At 39.2% G+C, this 22303-nt stretch overlaps 1 protein-coding gene across 3 annotated transcripts in view; it reads right to left on the reverse strand.

Moving 5' to 3' along the window:
• Positions 1-22303, reverse strand: part of immp2l (inner mitochondrial membrane peptidase subunit 2) — a 509027-nt gene that overhangs the window by 485837 nt on the left and 887 nt on the right. For 2 of the 3 annotated variants that reach the window (XM_031898959.1, XM_031898961.1), the window contains exons 2-3: positions 13975-14106; positions 3932-4035 (exon numbers count right to left, since the gene is read on the reverse strand). In XM_031898959.1, the coding sequence (XP_031754819.1) occupies positions 3932-4035; positions 13975-14103 (233 nt within the window). In that variant the 5' untranslated portion in view covers positions 14104-14106. Of the gene's footprint in view, positions 1-3931; positions 4036-13974; positions 14107-21891; positions 22293-22303 lie in introns of those variants that run through there. The other variant, XM_031898960.1, reaches the window with a different exon arrangement.

Here is a 22303-nt window from a genome sequence, read left to right on the forward strand (position 1 = left end):
ACTGTATTCCTGCCGGATGGCATTTCTCGGATGGCCTTTTATACCCCATGAGCATGCCTACATGTCCTAAGATAACCAATGTTATGGCAGTTAAACATTACCCATGACGTGATATTATGTGTGATATTATAGCCCCTAGCAACTGCTGTTGGTGGGAAATCAGGCTAACTTGTTGTTGTCACACTTCTGACAGCTGTTAACCATTTATTTGCCAACAACCCTCCCATGCACACACCAGGGAATATTCATTCCCCGTGCCTCACATTCAGAGTATATCCTCTTCCTCTTTATACTAACTGGTTAGTTGACAAAATGTAAAACAGTGTCCAGTTTACATCCCTCAAGCTAACGAATAACTTTGATGTCAGATAAATGTTGAAACTGCATATACCCAAATTAGCAACCCACAATCAATTGTAACCTATTTATATGGCACTTAGAAATAAGTATCTACCAGTAAGCCCAGCAGTAAATAAAAGGGATATTAGATAATAGAAGCATATTAGAAATCAAAGGATAATTTAATGGTCAAATAAAGGGCCAATGATCTCCAGAATTACTTCTAATGACCTTTCAAATGTAATTCTGACAGGCACATGTCAGATGACAAATCATTCATGTAATTTACACATCAGATTTTTGTGTCAGTCTCATGTAAGTAATTTGTGCAGTGAAGTGCCATTCTTTAAACATTTCCCTTTATAAGAGGGAATGTTTTATTGATGTTTTTTTGTTTTACTCCCCCCAAGTTTAGTTTAGTTTGCAGTTTCGTTTCTTAATACGTACCTTCCATAGCCTTCCTTACTGCGTGGCTTAGCAGGCCATGTGTGCAAGTTACTGAGGACATAGTGAATTAAAAAGGAAGATGTAAGTGGAATTGTTCAAAGTTAGGACAACTGCATATGCAAAGAGAGATACCCCAAAACATAGGGCTGTGGAGTCAGTACATAAATCCTTCAGCTTCAACTTCTCAGTTTATGTAATTTAAGTTTAAGTAATTAATATATTGTGTCCTGCACTGGTAAAAGTTTTGTGATTGCTTCAAATCCTTACTATATAAGGATGCACTACCCTACTGGTCATCCAAGCCTGTCACTGCCAATATGAATGAGGATACTATTAAAGTTTGCATCTAAATTTATAACTAAGCCTATGTCATTGTGGCTTTTTATTTTATTTATTAAAGAAACTACAAACAGTCCTTAAAACTAAAGTTTAAACAAAAGACAAAAAATGAAAACAATAAGGTTATTATAGCTCAGTTGGACTTCACACTAGTGAAATAACTACCCACTGGGCTTTTTCTTCCAGCAGAGAAGTACTTTATTATGACTAATATCTGAACTAGAATATTTTAAAATTGTATTTTTTTTGCATTACAATTTAAATTTATTAGGTGTTGGTACACTTTTGCTGACTCCGACTCCAGGTACCCAACTCCACGACTCTGGCTCCAAAGCTCTGCCAAAACATGCCAGTACAGGTATTTCCCTATACTAAGTACAACTATGGGAGCCTATAGTGCATATAGCCCTAGAACAAAGCAGACAGGCTTATGTGCAGCTTTTTAAAAGAGAAGGTAAGATAAAAACTAAGTAGGCTTTATCAGAAATTCTATGTAAATAAACACAAAGTCCTGCTGTAGCTTCTTAAGTAATCAGTAGGTACACTGGTTGGAAGCATTCAGATACCATGTGCTCTCTATGTCATTGGTTTTTGTTCATGTAAATAAAGTCAAAAAAACACAGGATTTCTTTTCTTTTGCATATATATGTTCTTCTGTGTCAGACTTCCTGCTCTCAAAAAAATCCTTCAGGACACAGCATGGGTCTGCTCAGTTTGCTCCTCTCTACCCCTCCCATCTCAATTCTCTCCCCATCTCAACTCTCCCCCCTCCCAACTGTGCTATGTAATCTGAGCTTCCAGCAGCCAGAGCTGCAGCATGGAAGCTACGGAGACCAAGCTAAAATGGCAGCTGCTATCTTAAACAGAGGGAGCTTCTAGGGCTGTTTACTTAGGTATGGTAAAGCTTTCTGCAGAATAAATATAGCATTCTAGGTGACACTATTGTGACTAATCTATTGGCAATTAATTGCCAAAATGCCTTTCCGTCTCCTTTAACTGAGCTGCAAAAACATAGCAATAAAAACCTTTTTTTTATTTGCCCTTTGTTGTATTTACAATTACCTATATTCCTGAAATTATTATTATATTATTATATGCCCCTTCTCATACTCTTATTCCCAAGTAGGATTCCTTGTAATTTGTATGGTTGGCAGCTGCAGTATGGCTCCATCATTGACTGCCAAAGAGGGAAAGAAATACACCATAGACATAAAGCCTGAAAAGTTTCTTAAAGGGCCAGGTAACCCCATTTCACTGGTTGCCAATATATCAGAGCAATATGTACAGTGCTAATATGTTAGGGCTTTTTGAAGTCCCCGAGCAGGAGACAAAATGGTGTAATGTATGGAATAAAGGACTTTATGAAACATGGATATTGTGGTGTGAATGTGTATGCAAATATTGCAAGTATCAAAAGCAAATACAACAGTAACAAAATGCAAGGCAAAGTAAATTCACAGGATGCAAGATAAACATTATAGGAGTGGTGCAATACACTCTACAACCTGAGCAAAATCCAGAAATTAAATGCCCTTAAAAGAATAACCCAATAATAAGGTCTTGTGTATCACTGACACTTGACCATGTTTTGACATTGTCTTTCTAGAGCTTTTCCTTTATAATTATACCTTATTATTTGTGAAACAGTGCCATCTTTTGGTCCTGACCTCAGACCACATAAAGCAATAGGGAGAGAGATTTTTTTTTTTACACTGGTTAAAGTTAACATCCAAAAGTACAAGCTTAGTTGTACTAAATGACATTTAAAAAATGCAATAAAACAAGAAAGATTTCTAAAACACTAAGTACACAGTATAACTAATATATGAAAATTTTACCAGCAGTTACAATAAAATATCTATTCTTATTTCAGTTCAGACAGGCAAGGGTGAAAGCATACCTCAATAATAAATCAAGTCACGGCAGACATGAATATGAAAAGGTAGGATACTGCATAAATAATGTTAAAATCACCATGTTAATGAAAAAGAATGAACAAAATTAGCCTAACAAATGTATACAACTTTTTTTTTACAACAATTTTTTAAAGCATCTTTTAATCTTTGAAATTATGTTAGGAAAATCTGAAACGCTCACAAAGCAAAACAGCAAGATCCCTTATCCAGAAACCCATTATCCAGAAAGTTCTGAAATACGGAAAGGCCATCTCCTATAGACTCCATTATAAGCAAATAATTCTAATTTTTAAAAATAATTTCCTTTTTCTCTGTAATTATAAAACAGTATCTTGTATTTGATCCTAACTAAGATGTAATTAATCCTTTTTGGAGGCAAAACAATTCTATTGGGTTTATTGAATATTTAGATTATTTTTAGCAGACATAAGTTATGGAGATCCAAATTATGGAAAAATCCCTTATGGATTTACCCTGGGTCCCGAGCATTCTGGCTGACAGGTCCCATGCCTGTAATGCATTACTGGTACCAAGGATCTCACACAATAACTTATCAGGTTATAAACGCCTTGTGCCACACACATTCTAAAGCCTACCTGACACAGCTAAATTAGTAGTAATGGTTTGAATTTAATAAGAGCATATTCAGGCAGTGCTGAGAGAAATTTAGTGCATATGCTAGTGGTATTTTTAATATGCCACATTACATTACCCAAAGGCCAATCAAGTCTGCTGAATACTGTTTTGCAGCTGTCAAAGTTGGCTCAGTTTTTCTTCCAGCACAGGAAACTTGAAAAATTTAATTTTTAATGCTTTGACAAAAAAAATCATTCCACATTTTATAGGCAAGCATGGATAACAAAGAAACATTTAGAACAAGTTTCACTTACACTAAAGACACAATATCCCCACGCTGAACTTCAAATTTTCGAATGTGCCATCGGTTTAAAAGCACCACATCTGATTCATGTCTTCCCTCTGGATTCAAGGAAGGCTAAAAAAAAAAGCATATAGTTTAATACAAGGATCCAGATGGTTATCACCCTCTTCAAATATGTTGTGGTTTTAACATGAAACATTGCATCATATTATTTACTTTAGTTCTAGTTTACACTACTACTGGTGTGTGTGTGTGGGCATCACTACAAATTAAAAATAATGCATGTAACAGAACACAGGTTAAACAGCTTCATAACTGAGAATGGGAAAATTAAATATTCCAACTTTTTTGTGGTGGACCAACACATAAATTATTGCAGTGTGCGTAACCCCTATTTGGCTGTGAAAACAGGCAACACCAGCTAGAATGGCCTCTACACACCAGATGTGCTTTCGCTATGTGGAAATATCCTTGGGCTGTAGTGAAACTACAACTCATGTGGGCTGTGCGCAAAGTAAAAGGAAGAATGGGCGCAGAAGGTTCTTTGTGGTAAACCAGAACTTAACTGGTTTATTTTCCAAGACAATTTGTGCACAGTGTTATGGCAACACTCACACAGAGGAGATATCAGATAATTGCGCAGAAGGTAGAAAAATATGTCCACGGGCTTAGCCCACCTCAGCCGAGGGTGGGGAAGGTAAGGACCACCAACCAGCACAGCCTCCCTGCGGAGAGTAGCCTAGCCAAGTATCTTTATCCTCAGGGTGTCCCTTAGCAGTCAAGGTTCCTTTACAGCCAACTATGGATCAGGGATAGAAACTGACCTGATACCTGCATCTTAACAGTAGTCCTACTCTAAAGGCAACAATGCCTGTAGGGAAGAGTACTTCCAGTTAATCTCTCCTGGTTGGAGCCAGAAACTGCTCTAACTAATCTCACTATCTCACTTTTTCTAGAAAGTGCTCTTATAAATTATCCTGATACTTACTACTCCTCATTCACCGGACCTGTTTCCCGACTTCACCAGAGCTAGACATAGTCTCTAGGGTAGACAGCTTTACTGGGGCCCTGTTTATCCCAGGCTCAGTGGAACTTCCACCTGGGTCAACAGATGCAGCCAGAGAAAGACCCACCCCTTTTTCCAACACTATATTAGAGTGCAAAAGGGAGTGGTCTACCTATAAACCAATAAGGCACATATGCTAATGAAACACTAGATACATGGGCCTCTGCCCAGTAACAGGAAGAAGGAAATGGTAGGGTTGAAAGCCATAGGGGCATAGTAACCCTATGGGTCCCTACCTGTGCTTTTTAGATCAACACTTATTGGATTTATGCATAGTAAAGTTAATTTCCAGTTCTGCACAAATATAAACTTTGTTTCACAAAACTTTTAACTATGGCCAAAGGGAATGGCCACTGTTAAGGCGAATTACCCATGTAATTACATGGGTAGTCAGGCCACGTGAGGCCATTTACTACAATAATACTACAAAGGTATGTTTAGGAGATCTGATGCAACTTCATCCAAGGTGTCAAAATATATCCGGCAGTAATTCGATGCAATTTGAAACTGCAATAAAAATGTTTGGAGTCAGGACTATGTCTTTTCTATCACTTAGCAACAAAAAGACATCTGGATGTGATTCTTTAGGCGCAAGTAAGCTGCATCAATCGACACAGGCTGTTTTGGGAACACTGGCACACTGTACCCCCTATTAATAAGCACACTTGCAACAGACAGAGAGCAAGGAGTAGCTTTGGACTCTTAACTTTAAGGCAATAAACACCATTAAAGGGGAAGGAAAGGCTAAGTCACTTGGGGGTGCCAAAATGTTAGGCACCTCCAAGTGACTTAGATCGCTTACCTTGTACCCTGGGCTGGTGCCCCTGTTAGGAGAAAAAAGCACCAGCCCAGGGTACCTGTAGGAAGCGCTTCCTCCTTCCTTTTTCTTCTGCCGGCGAAATCCGTCGGCCGGCGCATGCGAGAAGGAAGGAGGAAGCGCTGCAGGTACCCCGGGCTGGTGCGGTTCTCTCCGTACAGGGGCACCAGCCCAGGGTAAAAGGTCAGCGATCTAAGTCACTTGGGGGTGCCTAACATTTTGGCACCCCCAAGTGACTTAGCCTTTCCTTCTCCTTTAAGTCACCATTAATATGTATAGGAGAGTTTCTTTGAATTACATTTTCCGTAATTATGCAAAAGTTGAGCTTACAACCTCTTTAATTCACTCCATGCTACTTTTTGCTGTTTAGTGATGTAAGGCAGTGTTTTTCAACCTTTTTTGGGCAAAGGCACACTTGTTTCATGAAAAAAATCACGAGGCACACCACCATTAGAAAATGTTAAAAAATTTAACTCTGTGCCCAGCAGCAGTGCCCCCCTAGTACATTAGTGCCCAGCAGCAGTGCCCCCTAGTACATTGGTGCCAAGAGCAGTGCCCCCCTAGTACATTGGTGCCCAGCAGCAGTGCCCCCCTAGTACATTGGTGCCCAGCAGCAGTGCCCCCCTAGTACATTGGTGCCCAGCAGCAGTGCCCCCCTAGTACATTGGTGCCAAGAGCAGTGCCCCCCTAGTACATTGGTGCCCTGCCTACGGCACACCAGGCAACATCTCGCAGGCAACAGTGGTTGAAAAACGCTGATGTAAGGCACCCAGGCAACAGACAAGTGCTGTGCCTTATGGACCAAGAAAAGACAGAATGTGTGCCATCAGAGAAAACTTTAAAGCGATACTGACACCAGAAATTAAACCTTTTTTTACATCTTTCATAACATTGTCTTTGCATGAGCTTTATAATTTTGCCATTAACGTATTTCCTGAGGCTTTTACATTACCTATCTGATCCCCCATGTTCCTCTGTGAGGGGACTGCCATATTTGTGCAGCAGTGGTCTGTTAGCATTAGAAGCTATAACTGACAGGCTGAGAAGGGACAGTCAGGTTGCCAAAACAGTCAGCTTTAGGAACTTTAAGTAACAATTACTCACAAAAGCAGCCCTATCAGTGAAAAATGATCAACATGACCTATAGGTAATGTCATGCCAGGCACCATATGGCCCGGACCTGGCAAAGGGTTAACCCCTATCACCATCTAGTCTCCTGCAGAGACCCTAAATTAAAGAGGCATTTAGAGGCTGCGGGAAGGGGGCAACTCCAACAGAAGGAGCAGACTATCCGTATCCAGCCATTTGGTGGGCGGCAAACCTGGGGCTATTGCTTTCTTTGATCTATGATCAAAGAGGCCAACTGGGGACCCAGAGCAGCAGGGGGGGTGCAGCTACTCGAAAATATGGATTATAGAAATGGATCCATATCTCCGCTGCTTTAGGGTCCACATCCTCATAAATCACATAGGATTTATGAGGAGGCCCCAGGCTTCCCCATGATACCAAACAGGGGCAGCCTATACCCCTATCTGAGCAGGGATGGATTCTGGGGGACAAGCCCCTATTGTCATAATAATATTGGGTACTGGCAAGTACCAATATTATATGACCAGAAACGGGCAGGAGAAGTATAGCTCTCTACAGGGGGAGGTCCTGTGACACACCCCTGGGCACTCCCTCCTCATGAATACAGTAATGAGGGAGGGTCCCAGGAGTAGGATAAAAAAGGGCACAGACCCAGGTGCCAGTTAACTCATATTTGGGGCATCCATGTTCTTTTGGATTATGAGTTCACCGTTTTTCAACCTCTTGCCTCAGAGGGCACAACAGATCACTTGGTAACGTACTAGGGTTTTCTCTGTGTTTTTATCCCCGTTTATTTTATTGACTGTTTTGCATGTATGTTTTTCTTTTGTAAAATCTTTTTAAAACTGCACTGTTTACCCGGTAATATTAAATATAAAATTTAATAAGTTTAGCCCTTTGGCTCTATATCAATTCCCACGTAACTTATATGACTGCTTAGGCCTAGAGGTGTACTAATTGTTTGGCTGTGTGCCTGCTATTTGTTAGTGGACTGTCAGTAGGGCAGTGTATATGTAAATTAACCGTGGTTGCTGGTGTGTGTGTGGAATTAGTGAGAACTAACCCTAACTGCAGTAAGAAAGTTTGTGTGCGACATATTTCAGTAACTAGGTTTCTATCGCCTGTTAATGATAGATGGTGGCAGCGAATAGTTGTATTTGGGGCGATGGTTTGTTTGGGGGTGCTTGATGTTAGTCTAACCTGTGTGAAAGGTGACTGAGTGTAACCCCTTGTTCCCTGTCCCGGTGTCAGGCGCGTCTCGGAGTGGCGTTTCCTGACAGGTAACTTTTTATGAAGATTCATATTTTAAAAAGTAGTTTTTTCGTGTCAGTGTATAGCTACACTGCTGCTGTTAAAGGAACAGTAACACCAAAAAATGAAAGTGTATAAAAGTAACTAAAATATAATGTGCTGCTGCCCTGCACTGGTAAAAGTTGTGTATTTACTTCAGAAAGTCTACTATAATTTATATAAATAAGCTGCTATGTAGCCATGGAGGCAGCCATTCAAAGGAGAAAAGACACAGGCACATAGCAGATAACAGATAAAACACTATTGTATTCTACAGAACTTATCTGTTATCTGCTATGTAACCTGTGCCTTTTCTCCTCTTTTCCAGCTTGAATGGCTGCCCCCGTGGCTACACAGCAGCTTATTATATAAATTATAGTAGTGTTACTGTAGCAAACACACCAGTTTTACCAGTGCAGGGCAACAGTGCATTATATTTTTATTACTTTAAAGCTCTTTCATTTTTTGGTGTTACTGTTCCTTTAAAGAGCTATTAACTCTACTTTAACCCACCCCCTTACTTGAATGTCATTCATATGTGCAAACTATATATCACTCGAGACTTTAGACCTTGGAGAGCCCAGTACTAACCGCCTACTATGGAAAGTGTTATTTGTGTCCTGATATTTTATATTTTTAAATGAAAAGTGCGGCTTGTTAGGGATTCATAAATACCAAATATTCCAAACTAAAATATACAGAGGTGCAGTCCTTAAAGGAGAACTAAAGGCTAAATAAAGAAGTACAGCAGAAATATTGTACATTATGTTGTGTGCTTCTTTACCGGCACAAGGCAACCACAGCACCTTAGCAGGGAAGCTATGTTCCTCCAAAGATTCCAGTAGCTCCCCATCTTCTTTTCTGCTGATTCACTGCACATGCTCTGTGCTGCTGTCAGTTACTGAGCTTAAAGGAGAAGGAAAGGCTAAGTCACTTAGGGGTTCCAAAATGTTAGGCACCCCCAAGTGACTTAAATTGCCTACCTTTTACCCCGGGCTGGTGCCCCTGTTCAGAGAGAATAGCACCAGCCCGGGGTAGCTGCAGCGCTTCCGGCTTCGCTCGCGCGCACATGCGCAGTAGAGTGAAAAAGCCGAACTTAAACTATAAAGTCGACTTTTCACTCTACTGTGCATGTGATTGTCCGGGGAATTTGCGGCAGAATGAAGCAGGAAGGAGTAAGCGCTCGCTACAGGTACCCCGAGCTGGTGCTGTTTTCTCCTAACAGGGGCACCAGCCCGGGTTACAAGGTAAGCGATTAAAGTCACTTGGGGGTGCCTAACATTTTGGCACCCCCAAGTGACTTAGCCTTTCCTTGTCCTTTAAGGTACTGACAATTTACTGTATATAAAGAATATAAAATTTCATAATGATTAGTAATGAATGCAGATAATTACCACACGGCAGCTGAGAAACCAGTGCAATTAGAATCAGTACTTAATAATCAGCCCTGTAGCATCAGTTTATATGATAGGGCAATTTAATTTTCTGCTTGATAATTTGCGATAACTCCTAAGCTTAGCTTATCAACAGCTGCTCAAAGCACACTGAGCATGTGAGTGTCGCAGACACTTTCCAAAATGGAGAGCTCCTGCAACAAGTTTGAATTCTAGGATCACTGCTGCTACTGAGATGCTAAAAGTTTGGGCTGCCGTAGTAAGTACTGTATCTAGAATACAGCATTTTTAGTCATACTTATTTTTAGGGTTCAGTTCTCCTTTAAAGAGGCAAGAAATGTGCTGCACATAATACCCGATGAAGCCCTTAAAAAGATTTTTGAAATGTATAAATTTTATTAATGATTTATCTTACCTGTTGCTCTGTAATATTATATGAAAGGAAAACAAATCCCTCAACCTTAGTTTTAACAAATCTTCACCACCCCCATAGAGGCCCCCAGCTCTGTATTGATGCCTACCCTGAATAATCCATGGGCCCTTCACCATATCTGTCACAGAGCCAGAAAACAGATCTGATGAGTACAGATGGTGGATGCCAACCCTGCTGCAGTGATAGCAGCAGCACAGGGGGTAAAACTGTCATAATAACAGGTAAAGGTTTCCATTCATTATAAAATAATAATCACAATAAAAAAGTATTGTTTAGTTTGCTAAGATAAAAGCTAATATTTTATTTTAGTTACTGCCAGTACTATAAAGCTACCAAGAACCTTTGTCACCAATATTCCTGCAAAGCAAAAATTACATTCTTAAACACTAACTTAAAAACTCCTCAGAAACTTTTTCATATCACTTAAGTTACAGTCCCTAATTACTTTTGAAGTACTAGTATAAGATGCCGCTACATATTTAAAAATGTCCTCTTCTTTTTGACAGAACTTTTAATTTCAAACACAGCAAGAGGCAAGATAATGAGAGCAAAACACTGCTGGCAGCCAAAGAGGTTTATTAGAAATCAAACTTTCAGGGATCACACAGAGCAAGCTTGAAGTTAAAACTATTGAGTGCCCCGTGGTAGTATGCAGCCTATCAATAAAAGGCAACACAATGACTGTACTTCTCCATCCTTCATGCCCTTGTTCAACATAAATCATGGCAATATACAATTGAGTGTTTTGGACGATCTGCTAGGTTTGTGTCTTACAGCTAGAATAAATTTAATCTGTTCCACAAGTAAGGATTATCAAGACTTTTCTGCCAATTGACATTTCTTTCATTCTTATCTTTCTTTCCCTTTTAAGTAATGCAATTTAAATTCTGACAAACGCAACCTTCATTTCCTCAGTTTTGCTGGTCCTGGCCATACGAAATCTGCTTCTTTCCTTATCTTCCAAAATAAGGATTTAATGTCTGCTGTTTACTTGTTATATCCACCTGTAATATTTACAGTCACCCTCCATGCAATCATTATCTAAAAAGAACCGAGATGCAGAGCAATTTCCAACAATTAAGGTATCAAACAGAAAACCCAATGTGTTGGACTATGATACATTTTGGTTAATCCAAGATAGCAAAAGGTTAAGCACATTTACAAAACATTTTTTAAAAGACACAATCATTAAACAATATACTCTATACATTGTGTAATATGAAGTGCTGGCATTTTTGACACTTGCTTTAAGCCTATGGCAATTCATAACAGGTGATTAAATATCACCTTTCACCATTAAATACTATGAGAGGAAGCAGGGAGTATGTTTGGGTGTTTATCTCCTGAAAGACATTCCAGAAATTCACCCCTTGTGTCACTGACTTTTTATAGGGTAGTTCATTTTCTGTTAGCTTGAGGACTTACTGCCAGGCATGACAGTGCAGTCAAACACTGGTCTGTTTGAGGCTCCAGGCAGTCATAAAAGGGGTTACAGGAGTACTTTGGTGGGGGGGGGGGGGGGGGGGTGTTGCTGCTGATAAATAAGAACTAATATTTAGTATATATTTAGTGTAGTATACATAATAAATATAGTACAGGTATAGGACCCATTATCCAGAATGCTCGGGACCAAGGGTATTCCGGATAAGGGGTCTTTCCATAATTTGGATCTCCATACCTTAAGTCTACTAAAAAATTAATAAAACATTAATTAAACCCAACAGGATTGTTTTGCATCCAATAAGGATTATTTATATCTTAGTTGGGATCAATTACAAGGTTCTGTTTTATTTCTACATAAAAAAAGGGAATCAGTTTTAAAATTCTGAATTATTTGCTTATAATGGAGTCTATGGGAGAAGGGCTTTCCGTAATTCGGAGCTTTCTGGATAACGGGTTTCCGGATAAGGGGTCCGATACCTGTATAGTGTATTTACAAGATATAAGATATATATAGTAATATATACATTATATACACAAGAAAAGGATAACTAAAGTATTGCAAATATATTCACAATTAAAAGAGATGCTCACCTTTGGACAGCAACTGAATATGAATAGCCTCTGTTACATAATTTTTAAAACTGTTTTTCATTCCTTAAAATATTTAGTTGGTAAGAAATTTAGCAGTGAGCTAGTGCATCACTGATTTGGAAAGTTTTTCTCACTCCCCTAGCTGCTGAAAAATGAAGTGCAGACATGAAGCACTGTGCATGCCGCTTTCATTTGGAATCATCTAAATATCTTGATATGGTTGGCTTCCAAGATTCAGCCAATCAGCTCACAGACATGCAAATGAAGCTGGAAAGGAAGCTCATGTGCAGTAGCGCTTCTTCAGTTTCCTGGATGCTGCCTAAGAATTATCGAATGGTCGAAGTTTTCCTGATTGGCAACACACTGCTTTAATTTTCTTGACAGATGATTTTAATAAATGAATACTAGCATTGAAAATATTTCTACCAACAAAGGAAATTCATATTAAACACTTGTTTTAAGGTGGACATCCCCGTTAATATATTCTGCATACAAATAAAAATGCAGCTGTAATTAAGACAAACCTACCAGGAGCATAGTTCGCATTATGTATCTGCAATCACCATTATTCATCTCATCATTCATCTATTTTATATTTCACAGCTGGGAACTTTTCCCTAAGATTGCTCATAAAAGCAAATCTGAAATAAGAAGGTGCAAAATAATATTGCATTTTGCACCTGTTTTTTGCACTTTGTGCAATGCTTGTGTTTTCAAATAAGCCCCATTCAGTCAATAGGAAAAATCCAAGGCACGCACAGCTGCATATGTTCCAAGTGAGTGTGTCAAATGAAGTTGCTTCAAACGAATACTCCTTTTCATAATTTAAGCTGTATCACCAGCAACCTTATCCTGTAACTTGTCAGACACTTACAGATGGCCTGAAGAGAATTAGACCTGCCATCCAGCTAGTCTGAGCTTGTTGAGAACTTGACATGGCCAGGGCACTCAGTAAGGTATGCACTCCCACTTAATAACTTCAAATTGTTTAGTTGTGAGCCCAACTTTCCCTTTGCTAAAGGGGTCGTGTGGTGCCAATGACTTTGCACTAAAGATGTGCTTTGCCCTCACCATGGCAATGGTACAGGTATGGGACCAGTTATCCAGAATGCTTGGGACCTGGGGTTTTCTGGATAAGGGGTCTTTCTGTAATTTGGATCTCCTTACTTATTTCCACTAGAAAGTGATTTTAACATTAAATAAAACCAATAGGTTTGTTGTGTTTCCAATAAGGATTAATTATATATTAGTTAGGAGTCCAAAAATTACAGAAGTGTCAAGTTACTAACCCTATTATTTACTTACTGAAAAAACTGAAAAAAAAATTGCCGATTACATTAGACTGATTCAGATCAATTCCTAATAATTCCATTAAATTTGAATATCTTGGAATTGTGAGTGAAACCTACAGGAAACCTCCCAGATCACTGTTTGATAAACAGTCAAATAATTTTACATGAGTTGTACAGGCGAAGAAGGAAGAGGAGACCACGCTCACAGCTACCCCTGGCTGGTGCACCCACAAGTGACTTAGCCTTTCCTTCTCCTTTAATCCTTATTGTTGGCAAACAATCCTATTGGATTTAATTAATGTTTAAATGTTTTTGTATTAGATTTATGGTATAGGGATCTAAATTACGGAAACAGCATTCTGGATAACTGGTCCAATACCTGTATAAACTAATCAGCTTAAATATATTTATAAAAATATAGGCTGGTAAGATTTTTAATGTGCACATTAGCTTTACGCCCCTTTGATATTATTATTGATTGTTTTCTAAATGTAAATGGTTTCATGCAATTGAATTCAAGTCATTTCCTTACATTGTTTTTAAAATGAAACTAGATTTAGGATAATAAAAACAGGCAATATGAAAAAGGGAAGAAAATAAACAAATCAGACACAAAACAGAACTTGTGCTCACTATACCTGCATTGATACACCTTCCACTCTTGCTATGCATGCTACTCGGTCAAGAAAAGTCACAGTAACTGGAACAGCCACAAAAAAGCCACTTATGAAGGCTCGAACATATCTTCTTCCATGAAGCTGTGCCATCGCCTGGAGAATAAAGGCACTGGAGTCAGATGATTTTCACAATGGAAAACAATGATTAAAAAAAAGTAACTATTTCATATAAGGGTATGAAATATTTTTTTGGTAATTAAAATACTTTAAATGTATAAATGTATCCAGACAGTTTAGAATTACATGAATATTTCCTTTTTTTATTTAATAATAGAACAATACCTTGTATTTGATGGTAGCTAAGCTGTATAAATCTATTTTGGTGGCAAGATAATATTAGTGGGCTTATTTAATATTTAAATTATTTTTAGTAGACTTAAGGGGGGCAGGAACCCATGGCAACCAATCAAACAGTTACACTCATTGTTCTACAGTACCTGCTGCTGGCTGAAAAAAAGATAATCACTGATTGATTGCTATGGGTTACCACTGTTGATAAATGAGCCCCCAGTATAGAGATCTAAATTACAAAAACATTGCTTATCCAGAAATTCCAGGTCCCATGCATTCTGGCTAATATATCAAATACCTGTATTAAAATAGAATATAGCACAGGGCTGGAACTGCAAAAGCTTTCTATTGTCATTACACAATGTTTGGACCCAGAATAAAGGTTAAACTCTAGTGTCCATAGCAGAACTACCAGAGGAGTGGATGGGTGCACTAGGGCCCTCACCCCCTTGTGGCCTACCACAGCTCCGCGCATGTGAGATTCTTGTGAGAAAATTGCATTTGGAGGAGGCCAGGATGCATGTCCTGCACCCAGGCCCCGTCCTTAATGGTTACGTTACTGAGGTGAAGATGGAGCTGATGTGCTGGGCAAGACTGTAAGTGAATGCCAAAAGAATGGTAAAAAAAAAAAAAAAAGAAAAACATACGTATAATGACCATTAATAGTGAAGAAGAGTTCAGAGACAATCCATGTATCAAACCAGAGGTCAGAGCTGGTAAAAAAGAAACTAATAGGCTGGACAAAAGTGCAAGTTGGCAAACACTAATCCCAGAAGCTTTAACTGGCTAATTCCAGCATGACATAAAAAGAGAGGGGGGATTGATCGACACACATTCCCTGGTCCATGTTGTTTTTACTATGACATGGTAACTTTTGCAACCACACCCCTAAAACACCACTCCCATTTTCCAAAAACATTTCTGGAGGTATTGATAATGAAGGTGAAATTGCTCTTTAGGATGCAAGGCTCAGTTCCCTCAAGAGACCTGTTTATCTTTTTCTATTAGTTACAATTGTATCCAAGTGCAGGTGTTAAATATTCTGGGCTCTTTGCCAAAAGTCTACTTATATAATTAAAACTGAGAAACTTTGTACCTTTTTGGCATTCAGTGTAGGAGATCAAAGTGAAATGAGGGAATTTTCAAAAAGAATCTGGGACTGCGAGCTGAGCTGTTAAAATCGTGACTGTCCTGTGAAAATCGGGACAGTTGGGAGGTATGTTGTAGCTTGTCAATTTTATGATCATAACTTAGTAATGAAAAACCCCTGTTTTTGTAAATACATGCACTTGCATTGATTCTAAATTACTTATAAAAGACCTTAGGCATAGAGGCATCCATTCAGCACTCACATTTCCCCTACCTTCTCACTATCTAATTATATAGCCAGTGCATGGTCAAGGGCATCAGGTCCCCCATTTTGGCACATACACAAGGTTTTGGGGTGATACAAAGCTTGCCTTAATAACGGTGCCCCATGGCAGCTGCCTGCTAGCTGTGATTGTATATAGCCAAGACTGAAGGAAAACAGATTTATATAATTTATATAGTATGTGAAGTTAATTTTGCTTAACAAACACAATAGAAAAGAAATTGGAATTATTTCTTAGGGTGACAGGTCACCTTTAATGTTAAGCATCTGCAAAATGATACTTACTCCCTTAGGTAAAGCGAAGAGTAAGAGGTTCAGCTCCTGTTGCAAATACCAAAGGCTGCTAGTTTGGGTCAAGCCTATTTAATAATGGAACTTTTTAATTACGCAGATACCACCTGGAGCAAGGGTATGGGCAGAATTAGTAATAGCAGCCATATTGTTATCTCATATTATACGGGTATTGAAATTATCCAAAATGCTCCTGGGGTTTTGCGGATAAGGGGTCTTTCCGTAATTTGGACCTTTGTACCTTAAGTTTACTAAAAAATCATTTAACATTACATAAACCCAATAGAATTGTTTTGCCTCCAATAAGTATTTCTTAGTTAGGATCAAGTGCTATTTTATTATTACAGAGAAAATAAAATTATTTTTAAAAATTTTAATTATTTTATTAAAATGGAGATTATGGGAGATCCCTTTCTTTGATTCGGAAATTTCTGGATAACGGATTTCCAGATAACAGATCGTATACCTGTATATGTTGCATAAAACAAATTTTTACTTCAAAAAAAGACTCAATACTCACTTTAAAATAAATACTTCTGTGTATAGAATAGAAAATTAGCTTTTTTACTAAAAACACAGAATTGAAATGATTGTCATTTAAAATGATATTATCACTGTTCTAAATGTATCTCCTTAAGAAGGACCAGTCTACGTGGCTTAACTCAGAAATAAGAAAGCTATTGGGAATGAAGCAGAAAGCATTAGTGATTTGTAGACCTAGGAAAAAAGTTGGTTTGTGTTAGATCTGTACCTAAGGTGTACATACCCCCAAACCGAACTACCGAACTGGTGTGCAGTCATTACTTATATACCAGTGCACAACCTCTCTAACATCACTGAGGATCTGGACAGGATGTGGCAGGAGTGAATATATACAAGATAAATAAATGGGTTGGGGCTGAGAACAGAATTAGGCCTGCTACCTGAGTGCTGCGTGTAACTAACGGCTTTTGTCCTGGCCCCAGTAACAATAGACAACATTTCATTACTACAAGTCAGAGAGTGCAGAAGCTTATAAATATAAATACAAGTATTGTAAAACAAGAATCAGGAAGTTAAAGATAGAAAAAGAAATTATTGCAGGCCAAAATGTAAGTATATGAACAGTAGAAAGATGCAGGTTGACACTGTGGCTCCATAAAAAATTTACATAATTTGGTTTTGAAGAACTCAGAAAAAGCAAATGTCAATCAATGTCTGTCTTTAGTGTATAAAGAGTAGGGGCACAGATGGTTCAGCTCAGTTAAATCACTGGCCGACACAGGATACAGTACTTAAATGTTTACTCAAAGTGAAATGTGAACAAGGAACCATGGTCTGAGGGCATACATCCTTAATGAGCATAGTTAACTTTCACCCAGAACAATTTTTATATTTTCACACTCATTTTTAGTATGGTACGGCATGGCACACACAGGCAGTGTAGGACAGGCAAAGTAAGGCACACACAGGCAGCATAGTGAAGGCAGAATATGGCACACACAGCAGGGTAGGGCAGGCAGAGTATGGAACACACAGGCAGGGTAGAGCGAATACCGAACCGAGTCCTAATTAACATATGCCAAGTAGGTTTTGGAAGGGTTAAATGTTGGCGTGCACGCAGCAAAAATTTTTCAGCTTCTGCGTTTACGTGACAAAAAGTCACGTGATTTTTTGGATTCGGTGCATCCCTAATTTTGGCACTTCTGTCAGCAACAACATGTGACTATTCCAATAATTGGAAAACCATATATTTCCATGTATTTCTAGAAGATCTCATATTTCTCACCATATAGTGTACAGTGGTGTGAAAAACTATTTGCCCCCTTCCTGATTTCTTATTCTTGCATGTTTGTCACACTTAAATGTTTCTGCTCATCAAAAACCATTAGTCAAAGATAACATAATTGAACACAAAATGCAGTTTTTAAATGAAGGTTTACGTTATTAAGAGAGAAAAAAAACTCCAAATCTACATGGCCCTGTGTGAAAAAGTGATTGCCCCCCTTGTTAAAAAATAACTTAACTGGGGTTTATCACACCTGAGTTCAATTTCTGTAGTCACCCCCAGGCCTGATTACTGCCACACCTGTTTCAATCAAGAAATCACTTAAATAGGAGCTACCTGACACAGAGAAGTAGACAAAAAGCACCTCAAAAGCTAGACATCATGCCAAGATCCAAAGAAATTCAGGAACAAATGAGAACAAAAGTAATTGAGATCTATCAGTCTGGTAAAGGTTATAAAGCCATTTCTAAAGCTTTGGGACTCCAGCGAACCACAGTGAGAGCCATTATCCACAAATGGCAAAAACATGGAACAGTGGTGAACCTTCCCAGGAGTGGCCGGCATCTGTTCGTCAACTCAAGCTGAAGCGATCGTGGGTGCTGCAGCAGGACAATGACCCAAAACACACCAGCAAATCCACCTCTGAATGGCTGAAGAAAAACAAAATGAAGACTTTGGAGTGGCCTAGTCAAAGTCCTGACCTGAATCCTATTGAGATGTTGTGGCATGACCTTAAAAAGGCGGTTCATGCTAGAAAACCCTCAAATAAAGCTGAATTACAACAATTCTGCAAAGATGAGTGGGCCAAAATTCCTCCAGAGCGCTGTAAAAGACTCATTGCAAGTTATCGCAAACGCTTGATTGCAGTTATTGCTGCTAAGGGTGGCCCAACCAGTTATTAGGTTCAGGGGGCAATTACTTTTTCACACAGGGCCATGTAGGTTTGGATTTTTTCTCCCTAAATAATAAAAACCCTCATTTAAAAACTGCATTTTGTGTTTACTTGTGTTATCTTTGACTAATAGTTAATGTGTTTGATGATCAGAAACATTTTGTGTGACAAACATGCAAAAGAATAAGAAATCAGGAAGGGGGCAAATAGTTTTTCACACCACTGTATATGTTGTTTAGAATTCCTTTAGAATTCTTTCTTTATGCAAAAAAATATAATTTTTTACCATTTTAATTCTACCCTCACTGTTTACTATGTGCTTCAGGGGGTAAACACTGCAAAATTCTAAATATATATTGGTAAATGTAGAGCCCATTGGGCAACAGTGTAGACGATGGTAGCAACCTCAATTTATCTGTGCATGTTACATGTGGGTTATGGCATTGTTGCACATGTCCCACTATTTTTCGCCAGCAGCATCAACACAGCAGGCCGAGCCAACTGGGTGCCCTAGGCGGCTACCTCGCCCCTGCAACCTGCCCCCCTGTGTGTGCAATACTGTCTTGGGAGGACAGCAAAGCAATGACAAGCAGCTGGGGCAAGGGAGCATGGTCTAGAGGTAGGCAGGAGAGGTACCTGCCTGGTGCCACCCCATCGTTGCTTCCTAGACAGGTGCCTATGCATAACCCTAATGTCATCCCTGCCAGGAGTACATTACAAAAATGGTGCAGATTATAACCCTCTATAAGGGCCGATTACAGCAAGCTCTAATTCTACTCAATAAAAAATATGCCCCATTGACTGGGTATATACTATGCCCGAAAGCAATGTTTACTGAAGGGTCAAGAGGTTTATCATTCTATGTGATTATTTCCTGTAAAAAAAAATTACAATTTTTCTGGCAACTCTATGAGCTTTACATATCTAAAGTCCAACTATACACAGATTATGCAGGCAACAGCTGGCATTTTAATCTGCATGTTGTATTCAAATTATAAATCCAAACCTTTATTCACAGCATTCAAGCATAGCTATAGCAGTTTTTAATCTGATATATTTTGTGCATACTCTTGCAATATTAATCATAGACTTTGTGAATGCTCAACAGGGTACAAATTTAAATATTCTAATGACACAGACTGACAACTGAGACATGGAGTGAGTAGACTGGCTCAGCACTGAACATTTCTCTCAGGGTACAGAACTCAAATTGAATATTAGGGTGTACATGATATCAGATTAGACTGCATGCTGGTATCTAATTTGCAACACTTTATTACAACTTACTCTATTAAGCACAGGCAGTGGGAGCCTTTTTGTCACAAACTAATTTGAGAGAGGCTCTATGTTGGATTATGTGGGGGGCGTTTTTGATCTGCTTCAATTCAGTTGTTTTTTTTTTTTTTTTTTTTAAACTACATATTGCAAGATCCCCCAACAGATTGGCCATATGGATGTAGGGTGCCAGAACACACAAAGTATGTGTAACAGAAAGGTACAGAAGTGCTCATTCTTTTTGGACTCATGACATCAGCACTGCATTAAAGAAGAAGGAAAGGCTTACCTTCTATCCCGGGCTGGTGCCCGTTAGGAGAAAACAGCACCAGCCCGGGGTAGCAGTGATCACTTCCTCCTTCCTCTCTCGCTGCGCGCGCATGCGCAGTAGAGTGAAAAGCCGAACTTTAACAGAGAAGTCGGCTTTTTCACTCTACTGCGCATGCGCCGGACTCGGAGTCTAGGGGAAAGGAAGGCGGAAGGAGGAAGCAAATCGCCCCAGGTGCCCCGGGCTGGTGCGGTTTTTTCCTAATAGGGGCACCAGCCCGGGGTATGAGGTAAGCGATTCAAGTCACTTGGGGGTGCTTAACATTTTAGCACCCCCAAGTGACTTAGCCTTTCCTTCCCCTTTAAATGGGTTGTTCACCTTTAAGTTAACTTCATATATTTTCAAGTATTTTATAGAATGTCCTATTCTTAGCAACTTTTCAGCTGGTCTTGATTTTACATAATGTATTGTCTTCTTCTACATCTTTCCCCCTAACATGTCAATAACATTGCACTGCAGGTACTACAGAGAACTGCATTAACCCCAGACATGCTGGCAGTGATGATGCAGTAGCATGTTAGTAGGATGATGGTCTTATAGGTTAGGTAGGTATCTAAAGGCTCAGCCTATGAACTGCCTACAGCATAACAGGTACAGTAGGTTATAGGAAAGGGATAAACTCAGCCAACACCTCCATGGTAAAGTAGCTGATCTATGGTAGTCCAATATTTTCTTAGCCCCCCCCACAGTACTCCCTAATGAAATTGAAAAATAATAAATAATTTTGAATGAAAATTTGGAGTACATATTAGCATGATCACTACGCAATATTTTAGTCATGCTGTTTTGATTTGTGCCACTACAGACATGCTCATCACTTCATCATTTCAAATGTACATAAAGACGTAAACAAAATTACTTAATATTTAAATGACACAATTTGAACAGATTTGTGCTGCATCGCCTGCTCATTAATAGCGAAGTGATTTGGCTCTATGTTTATATCAAACTAGATAATGTTGAAACTAATCTGTTAACATTTAGACGGATAGCACAAGAACTACCACCCGCCATTCCTGTGAATGGGAAATGTGTCAGGGTTGTTACTAAACCTTTTGATGCCTGTGTGCCATAAGCCTTAGCATGTAGTAAAACTTCCCATGAACTTTAATGGTAACTGTGGGACACTCCTGATAGTGGTGGCTACTGGCAAAAATGATGGGGGGGGGGGGGGGGGGGTACAGGTGGTTCCCACTAAATTTAGTAGGAGGCAGCAGATGTATTTTTGGGATTCTGTCTGAAATGATCTGACAGAGAACACTGTCCATGTGCAATGTTCAATTTTGACAGCTCAGCACTCCCAGTTTCTTTCTGAAAAGTCCCTTTGATCTCCTGCACTGAAGCTAAAAAGCATACAATTAATAAAAATAGCTTTCGGATACACCTACGCTTAGATACAGTTGTAACTAATAAGATAAACAGGTCTCTCGGGGGAATGGAAACTTGCAGCTTAAAGATCAATTTTTTTTTAAGCAAAACTGTAATGACGCAATAAAACAAGACCCCCAGACGTGTTCAAACCTTAAATAACCTGCCACATTTTGGGAGTAGTATTTACGGGGGTGTGGTCACAAATGGGCGTGGTCAAAATTCACCACATTAAGCGCAGCTCTTCTCTTTGTCCCTCTTTGCATTTTTCAAATGTTAGGAGGTATGCTTACATGAAATGCAATTGTCCTGTGCAGATCTAGCAGCAGTCATGCTGTGGCTGGGAACAGGTGGGGATTAAGCGCAGGCAAACACGCCCCTCCCCACAATCAAGCAGCACATGGGCTATCCAACCCCAACAGGCAAGTGCTAAATTGTGTTCTGTAAGCAGGTATCAACTCCAAATAAACATATCTGCTTCTCTGCACCAGACACATACTTCTTAATTAACAGCAGTCGTTCTTTACACGCTGCCGTTAACATCACACGAAACCAGCAACAATGGGTAAGAAGACAAATTACGCCTAGAGCAGCAGCATGAAGTCATCATTATTTTTATTCTTTGCTGCGTTTCATACCGCTGAACAGCCCCGCTTTTCTTAACACATCCCACAGTCCCTGCCCGCTCTGTAAGAGTCTCGCAGT

This window comes from Xenopus tropicalis, chromosome 3, assembly GCF_000004195.4.
Source record: "Xenopus tropicalis strain Nigerian chromosome 3, UCB_Xtro_10.0, whole genome shotgun sequence".
In the NCBI taxonomy this organism is placed as follows: Eukaryota; Metazoa; Chordata; class Amphibia; order Anura; family Pipidae; genus Xenopus; species Xenopus tropicalis.